General features: G+C 41.1%; 1 protein-coding gene across 1 annotated transcript; it reads right to left on the bottom strand.

Annotated features, from left to right (window-relative positions):
* Positions 1 to 2,628: 2,628 nt before the first annotated feature.
* Positions 2,629 to 19,754, bottom strand: si:ch73-252i11.1 (uncharacterized protein LOC553517 homolog). Its single transcript, XM_049566333.1, has 12 exons — positions 19,393 to 19,754; positions 16,515 to 16,650; positions 15,533 to 16,319; positions 15,392 to 15,442; positions 15,144 to 15,270; positions 13,507 to 13,672; positions 10,977 to 11,097; positions 10,783 to 10,879; positions 10,591 to 10,669; positions 8,552 to 8,682; positions 7,854 to 8,005; positions 2,629 to 5,178 (listed from the first exon to the last, which is right to left on the bottom strand). Exons 1-12 carry the CDS (start codon positions 19,662 to 19,664, stop codon positions 4,547 to 4,549), a joined length of 2,751 nt encoding a protein of 916 aa, XP_049422290.1. The 5' UTR covers positions 19,665 to 19,754; the 3' UTR covers positions 2,629 to 4,546.
* Between the last annotated feature and the right edge of the window lie 678 nt (positions 19,755 to 20,432).

Here is a 20,432-nt window from a genome sequence, read left to right as displayed (position 1 = left end):
ACCATATGTCAAAGAAAAAGGTGCCATAAAGGAATCCAACACATTTTACCTTCTTCCCTCCCAAAATGTATTCACCATACACCTTTAACGACTGGCTGATCAACAGGTGCGTTATTGATTTTCTGAGGCTGCTCATACAGTCGTTCTGCTGGCTGCAGCTGTTAATGAAATCACCACAAACATTTCAGAAACTAAACAAAAAGCTTCTCCTGCCATCAGCCAAACAAAGATCTGACTCACTTCCACTCACCCCAGGCTTTTGCCGCTATAGCATTCTTCCGTCGGCTGGAACAAAATGACCACGACTCAGCAGAAACATAAACACCTCAAACACCAGGCGTGCACGCAAACAAAGGGATTCATATTTAATTCATAAGCTCTTGCAATGCAGGAAAAACAGATTTTCCGATACGCTGAGGCCTGGAAGCTCCTCACAGCCGGCTCTGGAGGATCTGTTCTGTCTACCAACAGCCAGGCCAAGACACAGACGGGAAGTAGCTTCTTAGACTGGTTAATGTCAGTGGATATTTACTGTCACTGGGTGGGCTGTTGCATCCCGTGGGGCACAGCTGCATTTCCCACAGGACAGTTCCATCTTAATGGGCACAAAACGCATAATGAAGCACGGCTGGAGAAGAAATGGATGCAGTGGCAGTGAAACCATTTCACCCTGGGAATTGTCTCTTTGTAATCTACTGTACCGTGAGAGCTGTTTGTCTTCTTCTGCACAGAAAAAAAAGGATACATGTTTGAACCAAAGGGGAATAAATGTTCTTGATTAGTGCTCTTATACTTAAAGGGAAAGTTCAACGCAAAATCCAAAATATATATTCTACATCTTACCTGTGGTGCTATTTATTAGGGATGGGCATTTTAAGTAATTTCCATATTTGAGTACTCACATTAAATTATTAAAGAGTACTCGAATACTCGCAGGAAAACAATTATCATAACAATAGGAATTTAAATTGGCCAACAATGGAAAACAAGCATGATTTGAAATTCATTTATTGAACAACATGGCTTCATTTAGCCTACTAAATCATACTTCACATAATTAGCAAACTTTCTGTTGCTGCCTTTACATAGCTTAGACCCCAGACTGTATGTAACAATGGCAGACACGTCTCCGCTTACTCCCTCTGTACAAAAATGAAGCCAATATACCCCAGATACAGCTGCTGCCATCTTGTGCTGGTGATGAGATTTGGAGTCTCTGCAGCACCGCCCCAACTCCCATCTAACTAATTGCGAGCAGCGTCACTTAACATGAGCACACTGATTGCCACACAGAGCTGTCCATCATGACGTAACACCCCATTGTAGCATAAAACAACATAAACAAATTAAAAGCAAACCTATAAGAAAAATGAACGCTTGAGCAAACTTCTGTGTGATAAGAACTACTTAAAATCTCAGAAACAATTGTTTGGGAAAAAAATTCAATAAAATGTTCTTTTGAGTTTCAGCTTGTGGAGGGGGCAGGGCTTATAACCTTTACTGCAGCCAGCCAACAGGGGGTGACTGAGATGTTTTGGCTTAAATTTTGGGAAGCTGTAATGTCTTTACTGTATATACAGTTTATGGGTTAGACGCAGCACTGAAGGACTGTCTCCAGTCTCCTCCTGGTCAGTTCAACATCTGCTTGATTAGCACAAGCTAGCCACGGGAGCAGTGGCTAACATTCGACACCGACAACGACGTTTAACGGTCCCAGTAAACTCATACCAACAGTGAAACAGCTCTGTCGTTAAACCTGTTAGTAACTGTAGGTTAACGTTAGCTGTGTGGTGCTAACAGTTAGCCTGGTCACTGTGTGTGTGTGTGTATGTGCGGCCTCTCACCAACTGTCCCCAGCACGGAGCTATATATATATATATATCATATGTGAGAGGTTAGGTGGTCAATACTCTGTGCATTTAGGAAATACTGACGTCCAAATCGAGTACTCAGATGCTCATGCCCATCCCTAATATTTATCAGTCCTGCACCACCAATGGTTGTGGATCCGCTCATATTTTTGGTTATCATTAATACAACCTGTTCAAACAACAACGCCATTTATTCTAAGATGACACAGGATTGCGTAAATTAGGAACAGTGTATTAAACCAGCTGGAATCAGGATTTAAAAATGTTTCTATTAGCAACATTAGCATTACCTTAGAGGTGTAGTATAATTCAGATACTGTACAAATCAGTGTTCAGCTTTAATTTGAAGTGATGCTTTTTTAGCATGTGAAATGATTCAATGAAAAAGTCAGGGTGCATAACTGCAGTGAGATCTCATCTTAATATGCAAACATATTCACATTCACACTGCAGTTTGTCAGGAAACACAACAGGAGGCGGCTGTGTATGTATGTGTGTGAGTGTGTGTGTGTGTGTGTGTGTGTGTTGAGGGGAGGGGGTTAATTTGCAGGCCTAATGTCTAATGTCACAGGAAGCACCAGCAGCCATATTGATCATTTTTCAAGCCCTGCCTCATTTCACTAAGAGGCTCAGCCCGACTGCTGATGGCATTTTCAATTCACTTATGAGACCTACAGAAAAACAACTGCAGCTCCAACGGCAGCAGACAAAGCCACATAATATTTATCTGAAAATAAAACAATGGTTCTGTTTGCAGTTATTGTGAATATTACATTTATTTAGTGATTCAGTTCACAAAATCATAAGTGTTTTCCAACAATACAACAATTTAGAAAATAGCAATATTATTAGTTGCAGTGGAAGCATAAAGTTAGGCAAATAAAACACACTATTATTTGAAACAGCTTACATACACACTATTAAAACTCAATTAGTCTGTATGAGTGGAGCTGTAAGTTTTATGGCTTGTATTTTTAATGCCGATAAGGGATTTTGTTGCCCTCTACTGGTTGGGGAGCTTTGCAGCAGCATCTCTTAATACAATAATTACAAAATATTATGCATTCTTCATTATGGCAATTATACATAACCAGTTAAACAGCATGGTATCTGTTTCAAATTAATTTGACGTATATTTATGTTAAACAAAACTCAAGAAGTGTGTTTTTATCCACCTGATGTTAGGCGCATAAAAAACCTGAGTGGGAGAAAGTCGAAATATTGCGAAAAAATCATATGCATGGCTGATGTGGAACTGTTGATTTATTGTTAAAAGCAAAATATGTACCAGGAACAGGCTTAGTGAATAAATTCTGATGTATATAATGCTTGTGATGAGCTTCCTTTCCACCACTAAGTGTTTTATCTCAATACACCAACTTCTAATATGTGCACAGCAGCAGTGGATTGAAATGCGCATCAAATTTAATGTTCTCTTGCAGAGCTTCTGGAAATTTAAAAGGTTTTATCCGTATGATTAATAACCGCCGTATTATATGGTCTCTCACATGTATAAGCACTCTAAACACTGACACTGCTGCATAAAAGCCAGTACACCACTCTACTCTTCATTGCGCACTTAAAGCTGGGGTAGGCGGTTTTATTTTGGCGTCACAAAAATCCCTTGATAAACTTTGAGGATATTGTAATTCAAGTGATCTGGGAGAAAACTAGACCCATGCAGCTCCTCCTGGCTCTTTTTTCGGGCTTAAGAAAATGCAGATGTGCGTGTATGTCTTTTCGGTGAAACCCTGATTCAGTATTGGAGAGTCCAGCAGAGAAAGTTGGTATTCCAGCATTGGCAAATGCTTACGCTGCAAAGCAACCCAAAAAAGAAAGATGGACTCAAAAAGAGAATCTGACAATAAACGTAATAAAACAAGTCATTACTGGTGAAGCGTTTCAGAGAATGAGATAACGTGCTATCCAGAGCTAAAGGCTCAGGACTGAACCTTCAAGATCACGTTAATGTAGCTAATGTTCACAGTGTTTCCTCCACCTCACTCCACCAGGAGGAAAGCAGGCAGCAGTTTTGGAGCCAGAACCTCAGTTTGCGGCGGCGGCATCCCAACCTAGCCATCGCAAACCCCATCTCCGCCCTGACTCCTCGCTGGATTCGCAAACTTTCTGTTGCTGCTGTTACACAGGTTAGACCTGGTGCTGTCACTGGTTACCAGTGACACCCCGCACTGGCTGAATTCGAGCCTCTACAGCCACCGACAGAAGGTTTGTCTCCTGAGCTGCTGCCGTTCTCCTCACGGGGAAGCAGTCAACAGTGGCGGGAGATGAGTAGCTAGCTAATTCTTGTTTTGTTTGTCGTTTGATAGACAAGAAGGAGAGAGCGAAGCAAGGCAGGGCTGAGCAAATGAGCTGCGGGCAACTTTACAATTAAATATGATAAAATAACAAAACACTGTGGTGGATAGACTAGGTTACTGTATGAATTGTGTGTATATGCCCATGATCGTCTGGTGGGAGTGGTGGAGAACAGAGAGGAGAGAGTTGCAGGGAGAAGGTGTATTTTCAAAATCTGCTGTTTTTTTTGTTTTTGACCTCCCCCAGCTTTAATGGATTTGATTACCACATTAACCAAAGCATTATGTGCAAACGTCATTAAGCTCCTTCAAATGACATTATCTATTAAAATGACACCTGCCCTCACCTCACCTTTGTCCCTAAGCAATCACACAGGAATCAGAATTTTTCTTTGGTTTGGCGCTTGCTGGGGAAGGCGGAGGAGATGGTGTGGGTGGGTTAACTGTTCTGCTGGACAGGTATTGGTAAGAGGATGTACTGGGTTGGTAAGACAATGTGCTGGGTTGGTATGAGGATGTGCTGGATCTATAAGGTGATGAGGCTGTGCTGGATAGAGCTGATGTGCTGCGCGGATAAGCTGATACACTGGGTTGAGAAACTGGTCTTGGTGCTGGTGCTGGTCTTGGTGCTGGTGCTGGTCTTAGTGTTGGTGTTGGTGCCGGTCTTGGTGCCGGTGCCCGTGTCGGTGCTGCTGCTGGTGTGGACGTGGATCCGTATAAATCAACGAGTGGGTGCGTGGTCTTGTACTGCAGCAGGTACTCGGGATAGATCTGGTGCTTCTCAAACACAACATAGATGGTCGGGTTTATAACATCGTCTACGCAGCTGTTATAGAAGTTTATGTCCCCGCCGTCCTTGGAAGGAGCTCGGCGGTACGTGGAGCATCCTTTGGTGTAGTCTCCCACCAGCACTCGTGAGATGAACATGGTTTTGACTGTTGAGTCACCGGTGTAGCTGTGGGAGTATTTTGCATCCCTGGCAAAGTAACTACCTGAGTTTGGACACAGAGAGTTCTGGATTATTGTTAAGTCATTATGTTGTCTGTAGAAAGACGCTAGGGTCTGCAATTATTTTCATTAGCAATTAATCTGCAAAATATTCACTTAAACAAACAATCGTTTGTTTATCTGGTCCATAAAATGTCAGAAAATAGTACTTTTTTTCACAAGCATAATTCCCCAGCACCCAAGGTGTCCGACCAACAGTCTAAACCCAAAGATATTTAACTCACCATCAAAGCATCAAATCATCACAATCATGAGGCTAAAACTACTGAATCCTTTGCACCTTTGCTTGATAATAGAGGTTGACCGATTCATCCGTTTGGCTGATTCATTGGCGCTGATAGGACTTTATATACACTATCGTTAAAGTTGGAATGGGGCTCTGATAGTGGTCGATAGCTGTAACCTCCACTAGTCACATGGGTACAGCTGTAAGGCTTTTGCACAGAGTACCCCACATGCAAATACAAGATAATGTGTGCTTTAGATAATCTTAGATAAGATTTAAATGAAAGTTAAGTACTGTAGGACAAGTAGATGGGTAATTGACTGTATTTTACCATGTGTGGCTGTTATAATTTGTTTGGCTTATTAACAGGCGGCCTCTCATAGCCTACACTTGTATGTTTGGCATATGAGAATGAATCTTAAAAAAGGTCATTTTGAAACTGTGCCTAAGCCTTCAACAACTAAACAAGAAAAATACACTTAGAGTTGAAACATGGTGGGAAACTGAAGGTAATCTGACTTATCACACAAGGGGAACGGGAAGAGATACTTCATCAACAACGGAAAACAACAAGCTCTCCACCCTGGAGAGAATTTAGCTGGAAGAATGTCATGCGTAACTTTTGTACTCCTGCCCCCAAAAAAATCTTTTTTAAACCAGACGGACTGTTGGACATCGTGTGGGAACGAAAAAGCAAATCACTTTGATGTCTTTTGGGCATGCACCTCCATCACCGCTTTTTGGACTAAAAATTATTGCATTCTTGAAACTGTTTTCCTAACCACAATAACCTTTAATTCTGAACTGATGTACCTGATTAGACTGGAGGGGAAAAGATAAATATCTGCTAAGAATATTATTGGTGGCATGTCAGAAATCCCTAACCAAGAAATGGCTGAAAAAATAAATACCTAGTACTGACTAATGGATTGACTTGTTACACAATATACACCACTCAGCCAAAACATTAAAACCACTGACAGGTTAAGTGAATAACTTTGATTATTTTGTTCCAATGCATTGTTCTGCTGGGAAATCTTTGATTCTAGCATTCATGTGGATACCACCTGACATGTTCCTTCCCCTCATGGCAACAGTACTCCCCAATGACAGTGGCACCCCAGCAGAAAAAAGCAGCATGCCACACTACAAAAACCTGTGGAACGTGACAAAAAGCTCAAGGTGTCGACCTGGCTTCTCAATCTGCTCAAGGATTCTTGTGATGTGCCTGTGCCCCAGATGTGCCCCTACTCCAAGGTGGGGCCTCTTTGGATCGGACTTGGCTCTGACCTGTCGAGGCATGGACACAGGATCTCTGGGAGTGTCCTGCGGTGTCTGGCACCAGGGCGTTGGTGGCAGATCCATTAAGTCCATTGGATTGTGGGGTAGGTTAATGGCACTTGCCACAGATGCTCATTCAGCTTGGGATCTGGGGATCTTTGGAGGCCAGGTTGACGCTTTGAGGTCTTTAGCCCCTTTTCCACCAACATTTCCAGGAACTTTCATTTCCAGGAATTCATTTACCTGGGTAATCAGGCTGAAGACGTACACGATGTGGCGTGTGCCCCATATTTAGCTCCGCCAGCTTGTTGGCTGGTAACATGGTAACATTAGTGCTGGTAGAGAGAAACCCATCCTTAATCAAAACACAAACGAAGTGAAGCTTGTAGAAATGAAAGAAAGTTTGCAGCCACACTGGCACGGAAGTGGGGGACGCTGCAAGTGTGTGTTCCACCAATCAGCGTTCTTCAGCAAGCAGCCCATCCCTCAAGAATTCTGGGTAATCTGAAAAGTCCTACCCCCCTGCTAGGTACTTTTCAGGGAAAGTTTGGGGTTGAGGGAAAGTTTTTAGCCTTTAATGGATAGGACAGACAAGCGTGAAAGGGGGAGAGAGTAGGGGGAGCGACACGCAGCAAAGGGCCACAGGCTGGAGCCGAACCCGGACCGCTGCGGCAACAGCCCTGCACATGGGGCGCCCGCTCCACCACCAACCCACTAGCGCCCCACTTGGGCCATTCCTGAGTGATGTTTGCAGTGTGGCATGGTGCATTATCCTGCTGGGGGGCCACTGCCATTGGGGAGTACTGTTGCCATGAGGGGGGTACTTGGTCTGCAACAGTGTTTGAGTGGATGGAACATGTCAGGTGGTATCCACATGAATGCCAGAACCAAAGCTTTCCCAGCAGAACAATGTATTGGAACAAAATAATCGAAGTTATTCACTTCACCTGTCAGTGGTTTTAATGTTTTGGCTGATCAGTGTATATGTAATGGAGAGAACTTTAACTTTGTGTGCACATTGATTGTGCACACAAAGTCAGTCTAAGACACTGTCCCATAATCTTATATTTTCTCTTTAATCTTATACAACAACTGCTCATCTTTTGTTATCAAATCAATAAGTAGCCCAGCATTAATATTTCTTCAACTCACCTTGGCCAAAAACCGTTCCGTTCAATCCACAGACTCTCCAGTCAAAGTTGGCAGTGCAGATGGCCTCTACGTATTTAGAGTCAGTGCCATGAAAAAGCTTTTTTTCCGCCACAAAGTGCTGATTGTTGTTGTTCTTCATCTGAGTTTTCTGCCTTTATTTAGGAAAAATACATCAGAAAATGTAAATTAAGCTCCTTCAAACAACCGTGTTTATTCAAGTTTCTTACCAAAAACAACATACACGATTACATTTGAACACCCCATGATAATGTTAAAATGTTCCTTTGCCCAATACTCATTTTTACTGAACAGAGCTTGACAGCATCATAATGTAATTCAATGCAGCCTCCGACAGTGGTTAGTTCCATCAATTTGTTGTGACAGAAACCCTGGAACTGACTCAGTAATGTCAGTAACAAGCATTATCTTTCTAAACAACACTAACATTAGCCACCAGAAGCTACTTGCTACAGCAGCATAACTCGTCAACTGAGTCACAGTACATTCTGATGCTTACATGTTTTCTTTTGTATGAGGGAGAATGAGTTATTCCTTCTTTAAAAAGTTACTCAGTCCTGCTTTAACAGCCAGAGAGCAGTGGTTATCTGAACAGATACAATGCTAACCTAGCTAGGAAGATATTTAACAGACAACCACTGAGATGAATAGGTTTCCAGAAAATCACATACTGTACGTACCACTGAAAGACTTCCCAAAGAGCTTTGTTCTGAATCCTTTCGATTTTGATGATGTCAAAGCCTCTCATAGTTTTACAGAAAAGTGTTTCGATTTCCTTAAATTCACCAGAGGACCTCTGGAGGGCGACGAGCTGGGAAACACACAAAGAGAACACGTCAATATTAATGCATGCTGAACACAGTATGATAAAATATACAGAACTGGGACTACAGATTCTACATGTTTGCAATTTTCATTTAAATAAATGTCTGTTGAGTCAGTATTGCTGAATGATGATCAAGCCTTTAGCAGGACCGTATCTATGTTCCCCGGGTCCTATGTTCTCCCGTAATATAGGACCCGGGGAACATAGGGATGACCCCCCTTTAGCCTACTGATGGACTTCTTCATTAAAATGATTTGTTGTGCTGCCCCCAGAGCTCTGTGACCAGGGGTCTCATTCATAAACACTACATACGCACAAAACAAGGCCTGAAAGGAACTTACGCTACTTCCCACGCAAACGTTGTGATCTATAAAAACATACTTGATGGGAGAAACTTTGACCCATGCTTGCGGACATTTTGGAATTGGGAAATTGGCGATGCAGATGGTGAGGTGGAAGCCTGACTGTAGAAACTGTTGAATATTTTTTAGCGCACACCATTTTTGGCTTTTGTTTGTACGTATATTTTAAATATGGATTGTTTTATAAATGAGGCCCCTAGAGTATTAACACACAGGCTTTTACAACCAGTAACTCCAGGTGTCGCCAATCAACCCGGACTGAAATCTTTGCGATTGTTATTTTCATGTAAACTTCAGATTTCCAGATTGCCGCAAAAAACACTGCATTGAAAGTTGCACCCAGAAGATAAGCAATAAGCAAATGGAGACATCATGAAAACTATAGCCCTGTTTCCACTGAGCAGTACCATTCAGTTCAGTTCAGTACGTTTTTTTCCTGTTTCCACTGTGAAAAGTTGTGGATGGTACCAATGGAACTGTTCTGTACCGTCCCCATTTTTGGTCCCCCCTCTGTTTGGGTACCTAGCACACAGATCCGGTACTAAAAGGTGGAGCTGTGAACACTGCAGTCTGTTGATTGGTCAATGGAGGACGGCCACTCTGCTCAGAGCTGAGTTGTGGCTGGTTTTGAGGCTCATGTAACCACTGTTCATACTGTGGAGAGATTTATTAGTAGACAGTAACTATGAAGGATGTTTTTGTCCGCTTGCAGCAGCTGTAGACCTAGAAATAATGACTTAACTCAATGGGCTGACTGCCGGCAACTTTTAAGGTGGAACGTTAACTAACTGTAATGCTATTCAATACATGAGGTGACGACGTGAATCCACGAGCACACCTTAAATTTCACTGTGACAACTTTGACCATTACCTTAGTCTTTATATGACATACACTTGTAGCAATGAGTGGATCTTCAAGTGTTTATGTGTATTAATTTAATGTCATATATTCTAATCCTCACTCGGAGAAAAAAAAAAGCATCGTGGAGTGTTGTTCCTGTGGGCTCTGGCAACACTAAACCCCTGAGTTTGCCTGAGAAGGACTCAATGCACAAACAACCAGCTATTTTTAAATATCCCATGGAGAGAGACTCTCACTGCAGCCTCTTTTATTTTGTTCTGAAAATGTTGGCGCGCAGCCTTGTTCTGTGGACAATAAACGAGGTGCAGACTTCCATCTGTGTCACTGCTAATGAGGAAATACAGTGAGCGCTGGACAGAGCAGTGAGTGACAACAACCCCGACCACATGAAAGAGTACTGTTTGCGGTGGAAACACAAGGGTCTAGGTACCATGTCTGAAGGGTAACTTTTGGTTCCAAAGGTACCATACCGAAAGTGTTTGGTGGAAACGGGGCTTATGATGAGGATTTCTATCAGTTACACCATGTAGTGTTTTATACTACAAATTTACTTGTTTTTCTAAAACATTTAATAGTATGTACATTCACATAACTTTTAAGCCCAGGCTTAAATTACGACTTCTAAGTTATGTTATTGTGCAGTTTGAATGTGTGGTGCATTCACAATACCCCGTATCCTGTTTGAGGAATCTGTGTCTTGTCCCAGTGGTCGGGTATGGGGGTGAAGTTCTGTTGTCCAACAGTCTTTCTGGTGTCAGAAAGCAAAGCAGGATTAGTTTAGTTGTGAGGCTGTTTGCATAAAATGTTTCGTAAGACATAAAACATGCGTGGGACCCGTATAGTATATTTGAGATGTCATACCTGGCTTTCCTTGTTCTGACTTCAGCCGCAGAGACAAACTGGGGACGCCTTCTCACAAGCCTCTTAGTGCCATAATGCTTGTTTGTTTGTATCATGTCTGAGGAGCAGAAAAAAAAAAGATTATAATACCACTTGAATAATTTAAAATGCACAAAACTGTAAACACAGAGATCCATTGCGTAATATTTGTTTACCCTGGAAACTGAGTGAGTATGACTGTGAACCGACAGTGAACTCCACCACATCTTTGTCGTCGTCCAGATACTTCTGCTCCAGGTTCGAGCTGTCCATGTTCGCCGCTTTGTGTCCACCAGCCTGCAACACAAGACAGAGACGTCTGGTTTTACCTCAGAACATAAATGGAACAGTAGATGACCAGTTGGTATGCAAAAAGATTATAACCAACATCCTCTTGGCCTCCAATTTCCCCAGATCCCAATCTGATAGAGCGTCAGTGGGACGTGCTGGCACTCCACCTCATAACCCACAGGATTCAAAGGATCCACTGCCAACACCCTGGTGCCAGACACCACAGGACACCCTAGAAGTCCTGTGTCTATACCTTGACATATCAGAGCCAAGTCTGATCCAAGGAGGCCGCACCGTGGATCAGGGGTATGTCTGGGGTACTGGCATTTCCCACAGATGCTTTATCTGATTGGGATAGGGCTCATTTAGAGGCCAGCTTGACGCCTTGAGCTGTTTGTCACGTTTCTTGGGACATTCCTGAGCAGTTTTTATGCTGTTAACAAGCTGCTCTATAAAGGTGCAGACACACCAAACCGACAACAAAGAACTAGCGGCGACAAAAGCCAACTGTTGCGTCATCTACATCGCCTCACGTCGCCCTGTGTCAGTTGCATTTGAACACACTGCACGGACTAAATCTGACGGCCAAGTAGCACGTACGTTCTGCGCCTGCGTGAGAGAGAGCGGACCAGACAGTCCCGGCGTTTCCTCCGCGGGCTCCACTTCACTCAGCTGCCTGATAAACCCACTGCTTCTTCCCACTTTAACCTGAATAACAAACCAGGGTTCGGTGTTCCGGTTGGATCCAAACGGAGAGCCGGGGCTAGCTCAGAGACTAGCGGAGGCTAACTGGCTGTGCTTCCCTCCGGTCATGCTGCGGCTGACGCTCCGCTAGCTGCTCCCAGCTAGCTCCGGATTGTTATTCGGGTTAAAGCGGGAGAGGCAGCAGATCTGTCGGGCAGCTGAGTGAAGCGGAGTTAGCCACCGGTTTCACTACAGGCAGATTCACTCGCTACAGGGGCGAGGTAATAAAACCTGAACAGCCAATCAGAGTGATCTCTCTCACCGACAAACTTTGCCACCTATTCAACATGCTCAATTGGCTGAAAAGCTGCAGACGCCGAAGTGCCGACAGTGCAGGATACACCGCAAAAACTACGGCGACAGACACTCACCGACGGCCCGACTTTAGTTGACGGCCGACCGTCAGCTTGGTGCGTCAGGGCCTTAAGTTTAAAGTCAGTAACTTCATGTCATGTGCTTTCTGGAAGTGTAAACCTCGAGGAGAAAAGACAAACTGTTAAGACAGGCTCAGCTTAGGAGGGTAGGAGAACTGACCAGCTTCATGTGAGTGAGCTCCAGTTAGCGCCTTTAAATTTTTTTTTCTTAATAATTCAGCTGTCCAATGTGAGCATGACAAACTTTAATTTATGCAATCTGGCTACAATCTCCACTGCTGCTCATCTCTTTCCTCAGGGATGGTGCCACACAGCCACAGAGCTGTGGAAGCATCTCTGCCTCCTATGATTTTGTGTGTGTGCGTGTGTGTGTGTGTGTGTGTGTATATGGAGCTATAGCAAATAAGATTAAAACTTAAACGATGTGCATGGGTAGCAGCTTAAGCTACAGAATACAGCAGGGGAAAAAAATGAAATGTCTACTGTAAACAAAAACAGATAAAACAGAAGTGTTGCAGGGTTATGTAAACACGTGTGGTCGTCGGTTCAGCGCCGATTTAGTAGACCATGAGTGGGATGGATGAAGTGGGAAGTTCAGTCCTGGTGGGATTGGAGTTTTTAAATTTCTGTCCCTTTAAATGGCTGAATCTGAGACTGCTTCACTGTGTCCTTTCCACGACAACTGTCAGAGTCCACATGGACAACATCCAGCGTAGCTCAGATAGCCGACGACTGCATTAGAGGGCTAATATCACATTATCAGAGCAAAGCTTGGACACCTCTTTCTCATCATGTGCAAACATTTCTGGAGTGAGTCTGGAGTGAGTTTGGAGTGCTTTTGCTGCGGTGACACACTCCAGCAGTGTGCAGGGGTTGTGGTACGCCTGCAAAATGTCACTGAAATCTAGGTAAAGTGGCCATTTTTAGCCCAAATCAGCTCCACTAGCTTCGCTTGCCGAGGCATGTTGTCAGTGTGCATATCTTCAGTTAAACTGCTGGCTGCTGCTATTATTTCATGCTGCTCCACTGTTTGCTAACTCGCACTGTTATCTATGTGGAGCCGTTTGCAAGGCCTTTATGACGTGGCGTTATTGGAGTGTCCTGGACCAGAGAATAATGACTTCAACCTTTGATCAGCCTTATAATGGTCAGATAATATATTCCACCACTGGCTGCTTAATAATGTTGTAGATCAGGGAGTGTGGGACATCCGCATTTCAGAGTACTTCCCATATAGCATTACATATGTCTGCATTATCACCACTGAAACAAACTAAAAATAACTCCAGTTACTCACAGCTGAAGCGTACATGGTCCAGTTCCCAAACTCATCCTCCCAGTACCACACCCACTCAGTGGTGTGGATGAAAGTTGGCTCCACCAAGGAATTTATGGTAGAGAGTCGTCGCACTTTGTCCGATCCCCGGGTCATCGTGTCAAAACACACAGGTGGGCTGCTGCTGCTAAAGACAGAAAACCAGATGACTGTTAATTCATACCATTCAATTCATTTGATGAGCAGTGTTTCCCTCAGTTTCCATTCTTAAAGCTAAGCTAAGCTAAGCTACCATGCTGTTGACTGTTGCCTCATACCTACTGTACAGACATGACAGTGGTCTTCAATTTCTAACTCTGTTCTGTTTTATTGTGTTTACATTATGTTTATTGTTTACTGTGCTGTATCACAAATTGCCCCTTTGGGACATTTACGTTTTCTAAGTCTAATGCGGGATTTATATTTCTGCACTGACTTAGGGTACGGCGTATGCTCTACATTGATGCAGAGCCATGCCATACCTTACGCCTTAGCCTGATATGCACCTCCCCAGAAATGAAACTACTTGTTGTGGCGACGCAGATCTCCTGTCTGTTTCTGTAAGCTGAAACCATTTCCCTCAGTGGAAATGAAGCTGTTATTTACATTAATATCAAAGATAAGAAACAATAAATTGTGAAGACAAGAAACCTCCCACAAAATAGCATTTTAAGTCTTGTGTGTGATTTATCCTGGCTTCACACGGGTAGAGGAAAACTCAGCTCGTCACTAAGCTAATTTATACAATGTAAAATGCCTTAGGCTTGTGCTAATAACGTTAGCATGTCGTATTTGCTTGGAAAACGTGTTTAATATAAGACAGTTGTTTTGTTTGTTGGTGAACCTTGTGAGTTGTAACGTTACCTTTGTAAAATATTGCTGTTGTGACTGGCTTCATATGAGAAGAGGAAAAGTCAGTTAGCCGCTTATTCAATGTAAAATGCCATAGGCTTGTGCTACAAACATTAGCCTGTTGTATCAGTGGGGAAAACATGTCAAGCAAAGACAAGTTAATGAGCTAAAATTAGTGTGTTAACTCAGGTATTGTGCTCCATGACTGCCAGTCAAAGCTGGAATTGATACAGTCCCATGACTAATGCTGAGTCATTTGACCTGGGTGCGAATGCCAATTATAACCTTTCCCATTACATTAAAAAGTCAGATGTTTGTCTGGGGTTTTTTGTGCAGTGGAAAATGGGCTTTACACTGCTACAGGTAGCTACATGCTTACGTCAGGGGAACATTTCATCTTGGTTGCTGATGTTGTTAGTTTCTACATGCTTTTCTACAAGCTTTTATTGGTGATTTTTAAAGGCAGATATTGCTGCTATTCTTTGCTACACTATTTCTGGTTGCAATGACAGAAAAGGCAAGATATAGAAAAGTGGAAATGTTGACTATTCAATTGACCAATTTTCAGCAGGGGAACTTAAAGAGACAGTCGCTAGACAGAACATTTCACACAGAGGGTGAATGTGCAACAGTAAAGGAGTATCATTTGGCCATTAAAGCATGTAAACAAGTTCTAGTAGGAGCCAAAAATATATGTATGTACCTGACAATGAGTATAAAAGGTCCTCTTTAAGAAAAACATCCCACTAAATGTCAGTAGAGAGTACCTGTATGTGTTTTTAGGGTCACAGTAGTCCTTCTCAATTGTCTCATTAGCAGGCAAGGCGTTCCAATGATCGTTCTCCCAGACCTGCCATCTGTACGGCAACTTCTCATGAGCTTTAAAACATCGGTCTGAGAACACATCGACCATAAAAACAAAATTAAAGATGATTAATATGACAATTGTACTTAGGTACACAAAATAAATGTAGTGGTCAGCATGATGATCTGTGATGTGTTCTTGATTACTCACCCTCATGTTTACAGTGTCCTTTGATGAAGTACATGCATATCTCAGTTTTATCTAAAGGAAACAAACAAAAAGTAAACCGTAAAGTGTTTTTTAAACATGTCACAGTTCTTTTAGACAACTTTTGCAGCTGGTGTAGTTTACCTCTGACAGGCCTTTGCCTTGGCCTTCTGTTCGGTCCATCATCACCGTTTGCATCGTCATTGACAGCACCAGGGATATCATTAGTCGAGCGAGTTTGTTTCAGGTCTTGATGGTTGCCCTTGTTTCCTCTGTTGCCCCTGTTGCCGCCTCTGCCTCTGACAGCTGTTGAATTTTTAGTTTGCTCTCTGTTGTGACCGCTGTCGCTGCTCGCATCAGTGTCGTTGGCAGCAATAGAGATATCACTGGTGGAAGAGTTCATTGGCTTTTCTTCGGTCGTTCCATCTACGCTGCCCCAATCCATGTCATCATTGTCATCAAAGATGTCACTCGTAGAGCTGGTTCGTTGCAGGTCTTCATGATTGCCCTGGTTTCCTCTGTTGCCCCTGTTGCCTCTGTTGCCCCTGTTGCCCCTATTGCCTCTGTTGCCTCGGTTACCACCTCTCCCTCTCCCTCTGTGCCAACTCCTTTGTGGTAAATTCTGACCATCCTCCCTGCCGGCGGAAGCAGAGTATTCACCGGTGGAAGAGTTTGGTTGACGGTTGCCCTTTCTGTCATTGTACTTCAAAGCCATTTGGTTTGCATAAACAGTCTTCAAAGAGCTGAAGATCTCGTCAGGCACGCCTCTTTTCTGCAGGTTCTTGTATGGCTGTAGAGCAGTAAATTCATGAGTCTTGGAGCAGCTGCAGTCACGGTTCAGGAACTTGTCACAGATATGCAGCCTGTGGCAATCAAAACCTTCCTTACACAGGCCAGACTCCCCGCCACCATTGTTGTAATCGTGACATATCTGGTACAGGGAAGAAAGGTGGTTACAGTCAAGCAAAGCAAAAAGTAAGGAAATACTGTTGTGATATTGACAACATTACATTTTTCAATAAACAACTCCTTTAAGATGATAAATACAGATACTGTCCAACTAATCCCCAACAATCTGATTTGAGAAACTCCTGTGGATGAATCATCTGTATGAAGTCAAACTTACATCAGGCAGCAGCGACCTGTCGCTCTGCAGCAGCAGTGTGGAAAGCTCCGCCATGCTCAAACTGTCCAGCCCATGAGCCCTCAGCAACCCCGCATTGTGTTCAGAGTGCAGCGTATGGGAGAATCTGCATCCTCTCCTGTCACCAAAGAACACAACGTGTATAATTCAGTCATGTGTTGGATTTTTTTCAAATATATAATTGCTTGATAAAAGAATAAATTACTGCGTGACATTTTGTAACTATAATACATTTAATTTAGCTAAAAGTACATCTTACTGGATGTTTATGAAAGTCTTATATATCCTCTTGAGACCTGAACTTATGTTTGGTATGCATTTTTAATTTCTCCTAGATATTTGGGATCAGTTGGACCCAATAAATATAAATAAAAAAACTCAACATTGTCAACGATAATAAAGTCCCAATGTCCTCAAACGAGACAATAATAACGTTACAATGTCTTCAAACAGTTACTTTATAAATAACAGCGTGTTAGCTTGTTACTGTTGATAAAATTGGTCAAATGTGTTGCCATATCAAACGACATACATTATTAACCATAAAATGTGATCAGGTTTTGGACCTTGTCCACTTCTGCGTCGGGATTGGCTGCAGACTGACTTGGCAGAGATGGCTGCCATCTTGTTTTTACATGGATTAGTGTATTGTGGTCTCACTACCACTAGATGGCATAAAAAAGTGTCCACGAACGAGGACAACAGGTCTGAGTTAAGTAGAATGACGTATAAGGTCAAGTAAACCCAAACTGTGATGTCCATGTATAACAACACGGGGTTTCAGGAGGGTATAATAACCTATATGTGTTGGTCCCTCAACACTTGGGACTCTGGGCCTGTGCCCTGTGGGCCTGTTCAATAATCTGTCCATGGGTACTGAATATGTTTAAGTGTCTTACTCTTGACTGATACCAATCTAATCTAAAGTAACATGTTCACAAGGCTAATGGTCACCATTGCAGCAGAGCACTGAAACACGGCTAGCAAGATACAACTACTGTAATTAAGTTCATATGAAATTTACATTATATGTACAGTATGTGACAAATGTAGTCAAGGAATTGCTTCTTTGCTTTCTTGCTGACAGTTATGAAAAGCTTACTTAGCTTACTAGCATGAGGACTTACAACTAAAACCCCCCAAAACCAAACCATAAAATCTGTATGTCCTGGAAAACTACAGAAAAATACAGCTTTACACAGCCTTAACCTTTGAGTGACGTGCTGTTCTAGCCACAGTGTTCTCATTAAGCAAGTGTGAAGTGTTTTCATTAAGCAAGTAAGATAGGAGAGGCTGTCTTGAAGCCTATCAGCAAGGACAGTTCTTTGTGTATCAAAGATGCAGCTGCAGACTGTCTGTATAAATAGATACTAAGAGAAGAAGAAGTAGCTCACTGAGCCTGAAACTCTGGGGAAAGTTTATTGTGCCCGCTTGCAAATGTGATGATAAAACTCAGAAAGACAGTCTTCGTTTGTGAGCTCTTTATCACAGAGATTTCCACCACAGTTTACAATTTGTTTTTACTTTAATATAATAAATATAATTTTATAACAGTGTAGATACAACTTTATTATTCTGCTTTTGAGGTGCTGGAAAGGCTTTATTGCTTTTGGACAGAGTCAAGCTTCTGCTTCCAGTGAGACAAACTTCTACCATGTGATGTTTGTTGCTTTTATATTGTTATATTATATATATTTTAATTTAATTTGTTTTGTTAAATTATTTTATTTTATCTTATGTGACTTATTCTTATTTATTTATTTATTTATTTTAACAGAAGCGTGAATGTGCATATGTGTAACTGTAAAGTGAAGACATTGGAAAGACGTGACATGTGAATACATAAATAATGTAATATATTTTAGCTTTTGATTACTTTTTTTGTAAGATTGACATTAATTTCTTCAAAATACAAATGAGACTGACATGAATAGAAATAAAATAAAACAAAACAAAATTAAATTAAATAAAACATAACAAAATATAATTGAATAAAACAAAATATAACAAAATTAAATACAACAAACCAAACCAAACTTAAACAAAATAATAATAATAATAATGATAATAAAAGCAATACTACTATGTTTAGTAATATTACAATAAAAATAACATATCACTGAAAAAAATAAAATAAATAATTCAAAACAAAAGCAATAATACTATGTATAGTAATATTACTACAACAATAAGATATAATTGGAAAAATAAAATAATGAAATAAAACAATGAAATAGAAGAAAATAAACCAAGAATAAAAAAACCCCCAAAATAAAATCAAATAAAACCAAACATAAAATATTATTAAAAAAAATAAATAAAATATCACAAAATGAAATAAAACAAAACAAACTAAACTAAAATAATAATACTAATAAATGCAATACTACTACATATGGTAATATTACAATAAAAATAACATTAAAAAATAATAAAATAAATAATAAAAAATAAAATAAAAGCAATGATACTATGTATAGTAATATTGCAACAACAATGAGAAATATTATTGGAAAAATAAAATAAAACAGTTTGTGTTTTTAATATCAGAGTCGTAAGCGCATGTGTCCTTGCACGCCAAGCGTCCCTGAACACATCACGTGTGTCAAGGCCTGTAGAACAGGGCTTTAAATGCAACCAACCGCGTCATACTTGACTACAACACCTAAACAACCCCGTGACAGCGTCTTTTTAAAAACTCAGTCGCTTTAATTACACACCAATGATGTTATTACTTTGGACTTTAACATTAAGTGTTACTTTTAAAACAGCTGAGATATCTCTGAGCACGTCACGGGTCTATCTGGTCTGAACCCATATGACTCACCTAAGGCCTCATACTTTGAACAATCATACTTACCTGGTCTGAATGAAGGGGCAGGAGCCGGTCATCAGGTACTTTTTGCACAGGTGTAGCCCACTGCAGCCTCCAACACACTCCATTGCTCTGCACAGCTTCAGGCTGGTCCTGGCCACCACCTTCGGCTGCCCGTAAGGACAACACAGAGCAAATTTCTCCTGGTTATTGATGATCTCATTCGTTGAGTCGCCCGAGCCGAGGTTAAACATCAGAAAATCTGTGTTAACTGCTCCTTGATTGGCGCAGATGAACTTCAGTATTTCTGACTCCATGGTTTTAACGCTTCCGTGTTTGCCTCCACCTGCACACAAAACAACACAGCGACTGCTGAGTGTCTGCTGGCTTCACTGAAGTAGGAAAGTCCAGAATCATTTCTGATGATTGGAAACCGAAACTTAACTATTTTTAGCAGGAATAAAAACTGTAACGCTGCTCTCGACCGCTTGGGGGCGTTGCTGTGCTGTGTGACCTCATGCAGCCCTGTATTAACAGGAGGACAGAGGAGAGACATTTATGTTTTCATTACTCTTTTTTTTTTTTGGGTAAGATCAACATACATTTCTTCAAAATGAAAAAAGACTGAAATTAATAAACATAACATAAAACAAAATAATATAAATAAAATGAAAAAAACAACAACAACAATACACTATAAAACAAAATTGAAATAAAATAGAATAGTACAAAATGAAGTAAAAAAAAAAAAACTATAAAATGCAATAAAAACAAAATAAACTAAAACAAAAAGAAAAAAGACAAACATAAAATTAAATAAAATAATATAAGTAAATAAAATAAAACGAAAAATAAAATAAAAGAAGCCAAAATAACATAAATAACAATACAAAAACAATAAAATATAAAACAAAACAAAATAAACTAAAACAAAATAAAATAAAATAAATAAATGAAATAAAATAAAACAAAAAAATAAAATAAACCAAAATAAAATAAAATGAAATAAAACAATACAATATAAAATGAAACAAAACAAAACAGAACAAAATGAAATAAAACAAAACAATATAAAATGGCATAAC

The sequence above is a fragment of the Epinephelus fuscoguttatus genome, linkage group LG22 (assembly GCF_011397635.1).
Source record: "Epinephelus fuscoguttatus linkage group LG22, E.fuscoguttatus.final_Chr_v1".
NCBI lineage: Eukaryota > Metazoa > Chordata > Actinopteri > Perciformes > Serranidae > Epinephelus > Epinephelus fuscoguttatus.
The sequence above is the reverse complement of the archived record's forward strand: the minus strand, read 5'-3'. Positions and strand labels throughout refer to the sequence as shown.